This window comes from Letharia lupina (assembly GCF_014066315.1).
Source record: "Letharia lupina isolate WasteWater1 chromosome Unknown contig_5, whole genome shotgun sequence".
In the NCBI taxonomy this organism is placed as follows: Eukaryota; Fungi; Ascomycota; class Lecanoromycetes; order Lecanorales; family Parmeliaceae; genus Letharia; species Letharia lupina.
The window spans coordinates 1,374,159-1,386,629 of NW_023502974.1; the positions used below are offsets into that span (position 1 = coordinate 1,374,159).

Below are 12,471 nucleotides of genomic sequence, written 5' to 3' on the forward strand. Positions count from 1 at the left end.
ACGCTCTTGCATCCACACTGCGGAATACATGATGCATTGTGGACAAGGCAGAAAGAGGACTGCAATTTCTTTCTCATTTTTGACCTATTCATGTATCAAAAGCCATCACACCTTTGGCACCCCAGCTTACAATTCGCAAGCAGTTACCCATTCATCCTAGCATCAGCCAATACAAGCAAGCCTGAAAAACATACGAGTCCACTCGTCGAACGCCTGGTACCTGATCCATGCTAATCCATACCAATCCGTAACATTGAGCATCTTCTCGCTTAAGCCATCATCAAGCTCCCGATGTTCCCACGTCTTCACTCCTGACTCAATGCCCTCTCTCCCTTCTCATTTCCCACTGCCTTTAGTCCAATTCTGCCACATGCCACCGAGGAATCCGGGTGCCTTGTTCTGCTCCGCGAAACTCGCCTTGCGGGCTGCAGCTGATGCGTCCTGCGAGTTACGCTTTTGGCTGTTGAGGCCTGCGAATTTGGTCACGGAGGACTGTGGTGCGTACAGATGTCAGCATTGCTATCTAATTTCTTAGAGGCCTTGTGAATGATCATTGAAAGTAACCAAGGGCGGAGTAGAGTTGCATGGGTAGTGGAGGTCGATATTGAAGACGGGACTCCTGGGGTAAGGAGCGAGGAAGATTGACCGGGAAGTGGAACAGGAGAGCCGAGACGAAAAAAAAGGTTAGACGACTCACGCGTCTACGTTCAGCAGTATTACCACTACCAGCGTCACTGCCAGCATCACCGCTTTTACGCTTTGTGAATCCACCGACACTGCTGCCGATGTTGTTGCTGAAGACGCCCTTGTTGCCGGAGTTCGACATGGCTGCTTCGATGTGTATTTGAGGGAAAAAAGATCAGGTTGAGATTGATAGAGGGTAGACCAGCTTGGAATGCGGAGGTGTATTGATTTTGTAGTATGCAAGATTTTGATATAAGTAGAATTGATGGGGGGGTGGTTGCGGGAGGGATAGGAGGTGTGTATGAGGAACAAAATGTAAGGAAGAAGAAAGATTGTCCGGCTGCGCTTGCTCTTTCTCTACCTTACCTACCTTACTTACACGCTCGCACCACGCCGAGTAAGGGCAAATAGCTTCAATTGTTTGCCCAAGATTTGGTGCACTAGGTGTCCAGATAGTGAGGTCATGATAGCGCGTCGAGATCTGTGACTGGCCGGTGGCCTTCTAACAAACAACCCCACCAGCCCCCACCATCCCCCACCATTGGGGGTTTCTGCCCTAACAATCACCCCGCAATCGAACGATCACGAGATCACGAGAACAGGAGAACAGGCTCCCTCCCAGTCGTAGCTCTAAGAATGATATACTGAGACACTCCACTCTATTGATAGGAAAGATGTTCAAACAAAAAGGCCGTCTCAAGCAACACACAAGCAGCCTCCATTAAGTCATCCCGTCATACTCATCCCCTTTTTCACGATTTCACTATCTTGCACACAAGATCTTGCCCATCCACCGAGTCTCCCTCCTTCACCTTCAGCTCTGCAATCTTCCCGGAGTGTGGAGCACTGATGACCATTTCCTGTCCGTTTTGTTAGCGAGAGATTTTGGATAACTCAAGTGACAATAATTTGGGGCGACATACCATCTTCATAGCACTCAGAACAGCAACCGGATCTCCCTTCTTCACCTCTCCTCCATCATGCACCCGGACTTCAACCACCACACCAGACATGGGTGCCCCAACTTGACTGCTGTCGTTGCTGTCCGCCTTCGGCCTGCTCAGATTCTCTACCCCAGCCTTCTTGTCCTCGACAGTGACCTGTCTGACCTCTCCGTTCATCTCATAGAAGACCTCACGCTGACCAGTCTGCTCCGAAAGTGGGCCGATAGCCAGCAGCTTCAGGATGAGCACCTTACCCTTCTCCAGCTCTACGTGGAACTCCTCACCGACCTCGGGCTTGCTAAGGAAGAACCGAGTAGGCAGTACGCTCAAATCTCCGTACTTGCTAACAAACTTCCTGTACTCTTCGAATACCTTGGGATACATGGCGTAGCTTGCAACATCGCATTCAGAAGCACTGCCGAACTTGGAGTTGATGTCCTTCTTGATTTTTGCAAGGTCCATCGGTTCGAGGGTCAGTCCAGGCCGCTTGTCAAGCTTTTGTCGGCCGCGAAGAGCGTCGGACCGCAGAGGTTCTGGGAAGCCACCGTATGGCTGACCCATTAATCCTTCGAAGAACTCCAGTACCGACCCAGGAAAGTCGAGCTCTTTGGCCTTCCTCTTGACGTCTTCTTCGCCAAGCTTGTTGGACACCATGAATTGAGCCAGGTCACCAACGACCTTCGAAGTCGGCGTCACCTTGACAATGTCGCCGAGAAGGTCGTTGGCTTGCTCATAGGCCTTCTTCGTCTCGGCCCACTGTGCGCCAAGGCCCAGTTGAGAGGCTTGGAAAATCAAATTGGTCAGCTGGCCACCTGGTATCTCATGTTCGTAGACTTCTGGATCGGGTCCGGTCAGACCAGCCTCGAAGGGTGAGTAGAGCAAACGAAGCTGGGCCCAGTAGGTGTCTATCGCTCGGACGTGATGGCCGTTTAGCCCTGGCTCCAGTCCAGTCCCCTCAAGAGATGCAAGTAAGGCACCAACACTGGGCTGAGAAGTCATGCCCGACATGCTGTCAGTGGCTGTATCCACGGCGTCTGCACCAGCATTTGCACAGGCAACGTAGGTTGCTACTCCTGTACCCGCCGAGTCATGTGTGTGGACATGGATTGGGATATCCGGATACTTCTTCCTGATTGATCCAATAAGCATTGTCGCGGCTTTTGGCTTCAATACACCCGCCATGTCCTTGATGCCGATGATGTGAGTGCCAATCTTCACTATCTTTTCGATCAAGCCCATGTAGTACTCCAGATTGTACTTCTTGTGAGGATTGAGCATGTCACCGCTGTAGCAGACGGTGGCCTCCACCACGCCTCCAGCTTTCTGGACGGCCTTGATGCCTACCTCCAATTGATCGATGTCATTAAGAGCATCGAAGATTCGAAAGATATCCACACCGTATCGCTTCGCCTGCTCGCAGAAATGATAGATTGCGTTGTCTGGTAGCGATGAGTAAGCCACACCGTTAGCGCCTCGGAGCAGCATCTGGAAGGGGATGTTGGGAATAGCTCTCCTCATCTTCCGTAAACGATCCCAAGGGTCTTCGTAGAGGAAACGCATGGCCACGTCGAAAGTAGCTCCACCCCAGCATTCCAGACTGTATGCGTTGCTATAAGCATGACTTGTCTCCTTCGAGATGTTCAATAGATCCACTGTGCGGACCCTAGTAGCAAGCAGTGACTGATGCGCATCACGCCATGTCGTATCCATGACCAGGCATCCTTTGTTTTCCCGCACTGCTTTCGCATATGCAGCGGGACCTTCCTTGTCAATGATGTATTTCCAACCTTTGGTACAAGGTTCAGACATATCGATAAGTTTCCCATTATCGTCGTGGAGCTCGGGCATGATGATATCGCCCTTGAGCTTGGGCTCACCAATTTGGCCTTTGATGCTACTACCATTGACGGCCACATCTCCAAGGTAGCTCAGCAGCTTCTGTGCTCTGTTTTGACTTCCCACAAGTCTAAACAGCTCTGGTGTGTCGTCAATGAAGGTAGTCCAGCAAGTACCATCGATAAACGTTGGATGGGTAAGCAACGATCCGAGGAAAGGGATGTTGGTTTTTACTCCACGGATTCGGAATTCGACTAGAGCACGAAGCATCTTCCTCCGCACGATTTCATAGGTCGAGGCGAGGCATGTGCACTTGACCAACATAGAATCATAATGAGGGGTAATGATTGCACCAGCAAATCCATTGCCACCATCCAGACGCACACCGTTGCCGCCAGCGGATCGATAGACCTCGATCTTACCAGTATCCGGAGAGAAACCATTTGCGGGATCCTCAGTAGTAATTCGGCACTGGATAGCAAACCCACGAGTTGAGATGCGATCCTGCGTCAGGCCCAGCTGTTCCAATGATGCACCTGCAGCTATCTGGATCTGTGCTGCAACAATATCGATGCCGGTGATCTCTTCTGTAATGGTGTGCTCGACTTGAATACGTGGATTGATTTCGATGAAGTAATACCTTTGCTGCTGGTCCACGAGAAACTCTGCAGTGCCTGCATTGCGGTAGTTGACTGACTTGGCCAACTTGACAGCGTCCGACAAGATCTTATCTCGGACCTCAGTAGGCAGATCCTTTGCCGGAGCCAGCTCTACGACTTTCTGGTGGCGTCTCTGGACACTGCAGTCTCTCTCGAACAGGTGCACCACGTTTCCTGTGTTGTCTCCCAGGAGCTGGACCTCGATGTGCTTCGGCCGGTCCAAGAATCTCTCCACGAACACCGTTCCGTTACCAAAAGCAGATTTTGCCTCGGAAGTAGCTCGCTCAAAAGAGTCTTTCAGGGATGCCTGCTCTCGTACGACTCTCATACCTCGTCCACCACCTCCAAATGCTGCCTTGATGATGATGGGAAACCCGTACTCGTCTGTGAAAGACTTAACGTCTTCGAATTTCTCAACAGGGCCATCGGTTCCGGGCACAACGGGTACATTGCATTTCATGGCGAGTGTTCGGGCAGAGACTTTGTCTCCCAAGGAGTCAATGGTCTCAGCGGTGGGCCCAACAAAGATCAAACCTGCCGCCTCGACAGCTCTTGCGAAACCCGCGTTCTCAGAGAGAAATCCGTAGCCAGGGTGGATCAAGTTAACCCCATGCTGCTTTGCAATCTTGATGATCTCGTCACCTGCCAAGTATGCGCCCACAGGAGTGTATTGCCCTCTTTTCCCAATTACGTAGGCTTCGTCGGCTTTCTGCCTATGCATGCTGAGACGGTCTTCATAGCTGAAGACAGCTACCGTCTGTAGCGAGAGCTCGTGGGCAGTTCGGAAAATCCGTATAGGGATTTCGCCCCTGTTGGCAACTACATCAATCACCCCACGTTAGCAAAGGTAGCATCCCACGGTGCGACAGACGCGGGATGCGGGGGTTCTGGACGCACCCAAGATCTTCTTCAATTCCATGATTGTCGAATTCGCTCGCAGCCTCTGATGCACGGTATGATCCTTGCCGGAGTGACCGGCATCGAAAAACTCAGCATACTTGTCGTTGTCGTTGTGTGCCATAATGAGAGGAAATGTAGAGGTCCCGCTGCAGAGCGGAGGAGCGGAAAGGTTGCAGGTGGGCCAATTGATGGCGTGGGCGAGGGATGGAAACGGGCGAAGCTGTAGGAGGTTTAGGAAAAGCAATGTTGTCAAGACGAAAGGTTCTCAGGTGATAAGAGGAGAGTGTGTTGGAGGATGGGAAATATGACGGATGGTTCGCCGAGAACGATTTGGCCGAAAACCGATAAGGACAGTGGTGACTGGCCAATTTACGGTTTGCTTTTTCCACTCCACCACTCTCCCCTGAAATGTCCGCCTACATATTTCGCACATTTTGACAGGCTTTACAAATTTCGCAAATCCGTCTGAAGAGCGAAAGCAGATAGACAGGGCAAAGACACGACACTGTTACTAAGCTTCTCCGACTGCTGGTCAAGGAAGAGCACAACAATACGGGTAACGGTACAGAATTTCGATGATTTTGCTCTGCTCATTTAAGTTCCTATCTATTAAGTACACGTTGGAAGCTTGCTAAAACTCTTGAACGCTTGCATAGAACACGTCCGAGCTGTCGTAGGTTCCTGCTAATCATCACCAATTGCTTTGTATGTTCACGTCGAAAAGCACCACCACGAGAATACGCCTCGACGACGGAGTAAGTGGTGCAACCCTGTTGAGAACTACTCGGCAACTTTTGTCAACTAAATCCCGTAACGCCGTCGAGGGATCTAGAAGGCTCGGTAGCCGGTGGGCTGAGGAGTTATGCCATTGGTCTGAGAGTAAGGTGCTGGCATGGGACTGCTTCCTTGCGTCAGCATTAGTCTCGATCCTCCCAGGATGGGCGTGCTGTCCTCTTCTTTCTGCTCTTTTGCTTCGCGAGCCTTGCGCTCTTCGTTATCTTTCTTGAGTCCCTCAATCGTAGATGCCTGCTGGCTCATGTAATTGATCATGAAAGGCATGCTGAAGTCTGTAAGACCGTGACGCCAGGACAGCTCCATCACGACGTTGAGGCGAATGAGATCGTAACAAGCGTAGAGCATGCCAACGTAGCATTCTCGGCTGCCAATATCAACAAACTATGTTGTGTCAGTAAGTGCCTTTAAAAAATACTTTTGGAGTCGGAGGACACTTACGTAACGAAGCAAGTCTTCCACGACATCACTCTTGCTAGAGAGCGCCGCCGTCTCAATCGCGTCCTTGTACAGTTTGTCTTGCTTGGATAAACCTATCGATTTCTCCCATCTCTTATTTTTGCGGTAGATGTTGGCAGCGATTTGCCGGAAGAAGACAAGTTCATGTTTCTCAAGCCGTGATGCAAGATCTGCCCAATCGTAATTGTCGTAGTTCTCAACTGAATCACGCAACGTCTTGTAATCTTCCTCTTCGATAAGCAGATCATTAATGGCATCATTGACAGTCCTCTTGTTTTGGCTTTGAACGTTAAGCAAGAACGGCTTGATGAGGGGGTGGTCATCGGTCTTCTTGAACATTTTCACCACCCGGTTGACTTCAATACGAGGAGTCAGGGCTTGAAGTAGGTCCGTAAGTAATGTTGGTTGCTGTTCACGGTAGAAATTGAGAGCGCGATAGTAGATCTCGAGGTTGGCGACTTTGGCGATGATGTCTTTGAAGGAATGGTGTTCCCAGGCATCGGAAGAGCGCTCTATCATCGCCAGGGCAGCATTGTCCCATTCGTCATCGTGACAATAGAGGAAGATCAGTTCAGGCCATAGGTGTGCTTCCTCACAAGCACGGATCATCCCAGGCATGTTAATACGGGCCCAGAACAGCTTGAGATGCTCCATCACCCGATCAGGATGATACTTGGACAGCACAACGCCAAGGCTCGTAAACATGGCCTTATGTGCACGTTCAAGACCCAGCCCGGCCTCGAGCAGCGATATGAGCTCGTCGAAATAGCCGTTGCGCTCATATTGTTTAATCAAGTTCGGAAGCTCTTCGGCATGAACAATCAAATTGAGACCACAGATCTGAGCCAGTCGGAACTCCTTCTTTGCGACGCAGGCCTCGTTGACCTGCTTCCAAACTTTGACGCTATTTGCCTTCCGCGCACATTCGACGGCTGCTTGATAGTCTTCCAGATGCACAAGCGTTGTTGCAAGTTTCGCCCAATTCGAGATACTAGTGAAGAAGATCTTCGCAGCCGGGTGGTAGCCTTCTTCGTAAGCCTTGTCGCCTGAAGCTTCGACATCCGCAACGTTGGAAGAGTGCAAGAAGTCCTCAAGCTCGCTTAGCTGGTCCAGTCGAGCGTAGCAGAAAGCAAGAGCGGTGTCGATCGCTGGCTCTCGCTGAGTCTTTCGTGCCATACGCAGATACTTGACCAATTCTTCGTCTTTTCCAGCGTGAGTAGCAATGTCAATCACTTCAATGTGATTGCTTGGATCCTCTGCACGGATGTAGGACTCAATCGCATCACCAATACGGAGACCATCTAGTTGAGCTTTGGCAACCTTGCTCCAGACTTCGGGTATTTCTACGCGCTCGGCATACTCTTGGGCACGGTCAATGCTGACAATATGTTCAACCAGCACGGTTGTTGCTGCGGCATGGTTCTCCCCCTTCTTGTAGATTTCGAATGCCTCCTCTAGCAGGCCAACCGATATGCACATGTTGGCTATCTCTTCTGCATTGTAAGCCGAGAGTTGATGTATGTACTCCATCAGACGGCCCTTGTCAGCTTTGGCGGCTGTGAGCATGAGCAGATTTTGAAGACTGCCGTTGTCGCTGAATGGAGACGGTTCAAGGATGATTTTCTCGAGAAGCTCAATAAGCTCGGCGGGTAGATCGGCATCCAGGAATGCTTTGACAGCTACAGAGACTTTCTCGGGTTCAGTAGACTCAGGGACTGCGGTCGAGATAACCTGATCAACCAGCGAACGTCGGTGGATGTTATTGCCGTTAAGAACGAAAGCCCAGATCTCGGGATCAGCTCGCTCGAGGAGATACCGAGCTTGTGCCTTGTACATCGAATTTTCGTTGGTAACGTTGATGAGTTCAAGGTCGTTCTGGCCTTTCCGGTATGCAATGTATGCGAGGTTGGGGTCTCGCTTCTCACAGTATTTACCAACAGTCAACGGGTCGTACATATCGTTCTCTTTGAGGAACTTCTCGGGGTTGTTGTTGCTGTCGATGTAAATCTTGGCCAGTGCGTTGTAGACAGCTTGCTGCTGGTTCCCACTGGCGAGTGTAGCTTCGAGGAATGGTAGAAGCAGCTTGAGGCGGTTCCGTGATTCGACTTCGGAAACGAGATCGTTAATAGGAATAGAAGCAGGATCGACGGATTGGAGAAGATTCTTGATAATTGATTCATCGCAATCAACATCAAGGAGTCCACCGATGACAAACGGTGTTCTTGCAGGATTGACGCGCTGAACGTAAACCTCGATCGACTTGAATTGCTGGTTCTGGTAGAGGTAAAGAACCAAGTCATGTATGAAGTTGAAGCGGTCGCAGACGATAATTAGTGGCAATTGCTCCGTCAATTTGGCTTCTTTCAGGAAATTCTTTACCTTTTCCGGGTTGTAAAAGTTGTTATCTCGGCAAATCCGCTCGACTTCTGTAGTCTGCTTCATCGCAGTGGCAGCCTCAATGTATTTGAAAACGACCTCCGGATCTTCGCTCAGGTTCACGATGCTACCGAGATAGTAATACAGGCCCTCAGCTGTTCGATACCTCTCGAACAGGTCGATCAAACGGTGTGGTCCCAACGAATCAGAGTACTTGGTCGCAATCTGGTAGACGGCATGGAGGTTCTGACGAATATTGGCCTTGAGCATTTCATTCAAGCAGTCCAGTGACTGATCAACAGACAATCGTCCAAAGTAGTCGACTAGCCACCCTTCGGGATTATTGAGCTTGTCGGTACGAACGATGTTCCTCTTGATCACGGCTGGATCTTCGGTATTCTCTAGGACTCGCTGGTAGAGCTGAGCATTCTCACAAAGCTGGGCAATCCGGGCCTTGTCATAGTAGGAGAACATTTGATTGCCCAGTATGGCGTCGGCAACTTGGGGTGCATTGATTAGATTCATCTCCAACAAGCGTGTCTGCAGTTGACCTTGCTCGGGCCGGTTGTCTTTGAGCGCATCTAGAAGGAATGCCGTAGCTGGCTGAACCAGGTTTTGAGATTGGAAGACATCAACAACTCGCTCGATATCTACCAGTGGTCCGTTCTCGTCATTTGCAAGCGCGATGGCAAATTCAGCACCTTTGTCAGGATTTGTTTGTACGATGTTTCGGATCAGCATAGCAAAATCCGGCTGATATCCAGTCTTCTTGACGAAGGGGAGGATCTGGTCAATTTGCCCTGTCATTGCGAGTGCTGCAATGACTTTGTGTGGCACGTTGGCCCGCGAGTAGATCTGCAACGCAAGCGCAGGGTCATATGGTTGGGCAGCATCTCCCAATTCTTCCGAGCACTCCAGTTTGTTTTCATTCAACCACTTCTCTATCAAGTGCTTTCGATTCTGTTGAAGCACAAGTCGACCGAGCTCAAGACTCTCTGCTCTATTGAGTGGTCCCTTGTCCAGTAAAGTACCAAAGTATTGTAGATGAGGAGTCAATCCACCCCCCTGAGAAGGTAAGCCTTGAAACCTCGCGGTCGTTTGGGGCGTCCTCAAGAATCCCCGAGGAGAATTAGCAGCAATCTTGGCGGCATCCGTATATTGACCGGAAGCCATGAGGTTCTCGAACTGATGAGCGTACAGATTATCGGCTCCTGGTAGTCCAGCTCGTGAAGCAAGCTTAAGTGCGAGGGCGCCGTTTGCAGGATTTTGCAGTAGATATGGGATGATGGTATTCTCATCTACGCTAACGGAGAGGACTTGGCCTTTGCGGTTGACCCCCACAATGCCAGAAGAGTCAGAATCTGGGGCCGTCGTAAAGATCGTCTCGCTTGAGATACGGTTCATGAAGATGCAAGCGGCGGTCTCCAAGTCGTATAGGTGGATGAAGCCATATTTTGTCACCATATAGATGACGCTGTATTTCTGAGACACCTGCATGGCCACGGGAAAATCATTGACCGCTTCAGGAGGAAAGTACACGTCGACAGCTTTTTTCGCGAAAGGAGGGTTTGACGCCTGGTGGTCAATCTCCACAACGTGTAGCTTTGCTGACGCCGCAGATCGGACTGCGAAGGTGAAGACTCTTGTGTCTGCCGGGGCCCCTTCTAATCGAATGGTCCCGAAGGCTGCGGCATGAGCCTCAATTGCCTGGCTGATACCACGCTCTCTCGAGTATAATTGCATCTGACCAACAACACGACCTTGTTGTTGGGTGATTCCTACAACAGCCATCCATTTTTCGTCCTCGTTCACACGGTAGTTGATGATTTGACAGCCCTGTGAAATCAGTGTCAGGGGTGCCCTGTAGAAGATATAGTAGCACTCACAGAAAGATTTGCGTTCCGGTCGAACATTTTCTGTGGGGTAGAAGACGGTTGTTCGAAGACATTCCAGTGATACACCGAGTTCTCCGTTACTAGCCCCAAGCTATCCGGGCTGTACCATTTCCAGTATATCACGTCTTCCAGCATTGTGTTGGAATTGACTTTGATCTTCTGTCCGAGATCGAAGATCTGTAGGGTTCGCTGCTGCGCTTTGAGGGCAATGACCTGCTTGTACCAATGCATGATGGCACTGTCGGCCTTGATCGGCCTCTTGATGATTTCATTGTTATTTTTGAGGTTGACTATGATCACCTCAGGGTTGGCGCCTTCCGGAATGGCCTGGCGGACGCAGATGTAGTGGTCGGACTCTAGTGTCTGCTCACAGTCAGAGTCTACGACCACGCTTGCGAGGCTGTGGCACTCACACAAGAATTGAAGCCTATGGATTTTTGCTTTTCTAATGTCAGTATGACCTTGCGGAGGATGGAATATGAGTTATAGCTTCGACGGACGTACGTCAATCTCTGTATGCGTCAACTGTACAAAAGGACCTGTTAGCTGGTACCCCCCAATCTGCCCAGATATAGCCGGCCATGAGACTCACCTGAAGTAGCTCAGTGAAGCGTATAGGCAGGGCGTTGGCCGCCATGATTGAGGTGTGGCACAGTGCTCATCCACCAACTCCGCGCTTGCCGGAATCTGAGGAGCCAGGAAATAGCTGACTGGTAGGCTCAAAATGAATGACTAAACGTTGAAGAGCGCCCTCAATATGAGTGTGAAGAAAAGGAAGGGGAAGAAATTAGATGTGGTGATGTTGTTGACTTCCACGCCGGAAAGCTCCTGAATCTTTAGCTGCCTCGTGCCAAGATTTTTAAGGCTGGGACGCTGTATGTAAATCACCGATCCTTCAGAGTTTCCGCGCGCGCAGCCTCGAACTGTTTTCACCTCTGGAACACACATCAGGAACATCTGAGACCGGAGCCTGTATTGTTGATGTTACTGGCATTGGATTGCACTGGTACAGAATAGGTACTTGGAGAACGCACCAATATCTGGCACAAATATTGAACACGATTTAGAACTCCATATCAATCCATGGCGTCCTGTTTTCAATCTATCTTTACAAATTGCAGTTTCAGGAGTCTATACCGAGTACTTTCTATGAGATCTTTCGACCATACTCTCTCACATGACGATTATTGTCTTATCTACAACTAGTTTATCCCATACATAATCATGGCAGCATCTTGGCACAATCACTGTACAACGCCACTACTGCGGGCTTGCTGGGACGTGGATGTGCCAAAGACTTACATTGTGACCACCGAGGATGTAGCGCTGCCGGTAGAATGGCAAGATGCTATGATCGAATCTGTCCGGGAATGATACCTGGCTCCCTAGGGAGGTCACTGCAACATATCGCCAGTAGCCATGCACCATTTCGGAGAAGTAAATTTGACCTGCATCATTGATGGGCTTTTTGGCCTTTTGAAGAATATTCACCTAGAAGTATTCGTATTGTGGTGACTCCTCTGGCAGAGTTGTTGAGAGTTTTTGTCGTTCAAGGGACTTCAGGTGATGATTATATTAGCGATCTTTCAAAGTCTCCGTAAGACCATCCTTCTCAGGAGCGGGAGACTTGCGGTGTCTCACTTCCATGTCACAGTGAAGTAGTCGTAGCCCATCCGGAAATTTCTCCATTCGATGGACGGTATTGATAAAATACGGTACACTCGCACTAGTCACTAGCAGTAAAATGAAACTAACATGAATTTCTGCAGCCGAGCAACAGATCTTTTTTCTACATGAACAACGCAAAAATGAACATTCTTCATAAAAGCATTCCGATGAGACGGCTGCGTATGCGACCTCCATGAAATCAGGGAATCGTCAAATAGAATGGAGAACGAAAGCATAAGGGCCGGTCTTGGGTGCGGC

The 12,471-nt window shown here is 49.9% G+C and overlaps 3 protein-coding genes across 3 annotated transcripts; all 3 read right to left on the reverse strand.

The window, feature by feature from the left end:
* Nucleotides 1-336: 336 nt before the first annotated feature.
* Nucleotides 337-826, reverse strand: HO133_008672 (uncharacterized protein; the record flags this gene model as incomplete). The annotated part of the gene is made up of 2 exons (XM_037299537.1): nucleotides 337-492; nucleotides 698-826. 2 exons carry the CDS (start codon nucleotides 824-826, stop codon nucleotides 337-339), a joined length of 285 nt encoding a protein of 94 aa, XP_037155538.1.
* A 610-nt stretch (nucleotides 827-1,436) lies between these two features.
* HO133_008673 (uncharacterized protein) lies at nucleotides 1,437-5,144 on the reverse strand (the record flags this gene model as incomplete). Its single annotated transcript, XM_037299538.1, has 3 exons — nucleotides 1,437-1,544; nucleotides 1,608-4,942; nucleotides 5,021-5,144. 3 exons carry the CDS (start codon nucleotides 5,142-5,144, stop codon nucleotides 1,437-1,439), a joined length of 3,567 nt encoding a protein of 1,188 aa, XP_037155539.1.
* A 707-nt stretch (nucleotides 5,145-5,851) lies between these two features.
* HO133_008674 (uncharacterized protein) lies at nucleotides 5,852-11,182 on the reverse strand (the record flags this gene model as incomplete). Its single annotated transcript, XM_037299539.1, has 6 exons — nucleotides 5,852-6,199; nucleotides 6,257-10,486; nucleotides 10,537-10,908; nucleotides 10,959-10,985; nucleotides 11,050-11,070; nucleotides 11,138-11,182. 6 exons carry the CDS (start codon nucleotides 11,180-11,182, stop codon nucleotides 5,852-5,854), a joined length of 5,043 nt encoding a protein of 1,680 aa, XP_037155540.1.
* Between the last annotated feature and the right edge of the window lie 1,289 nt (nucleotides 11,183-12,471).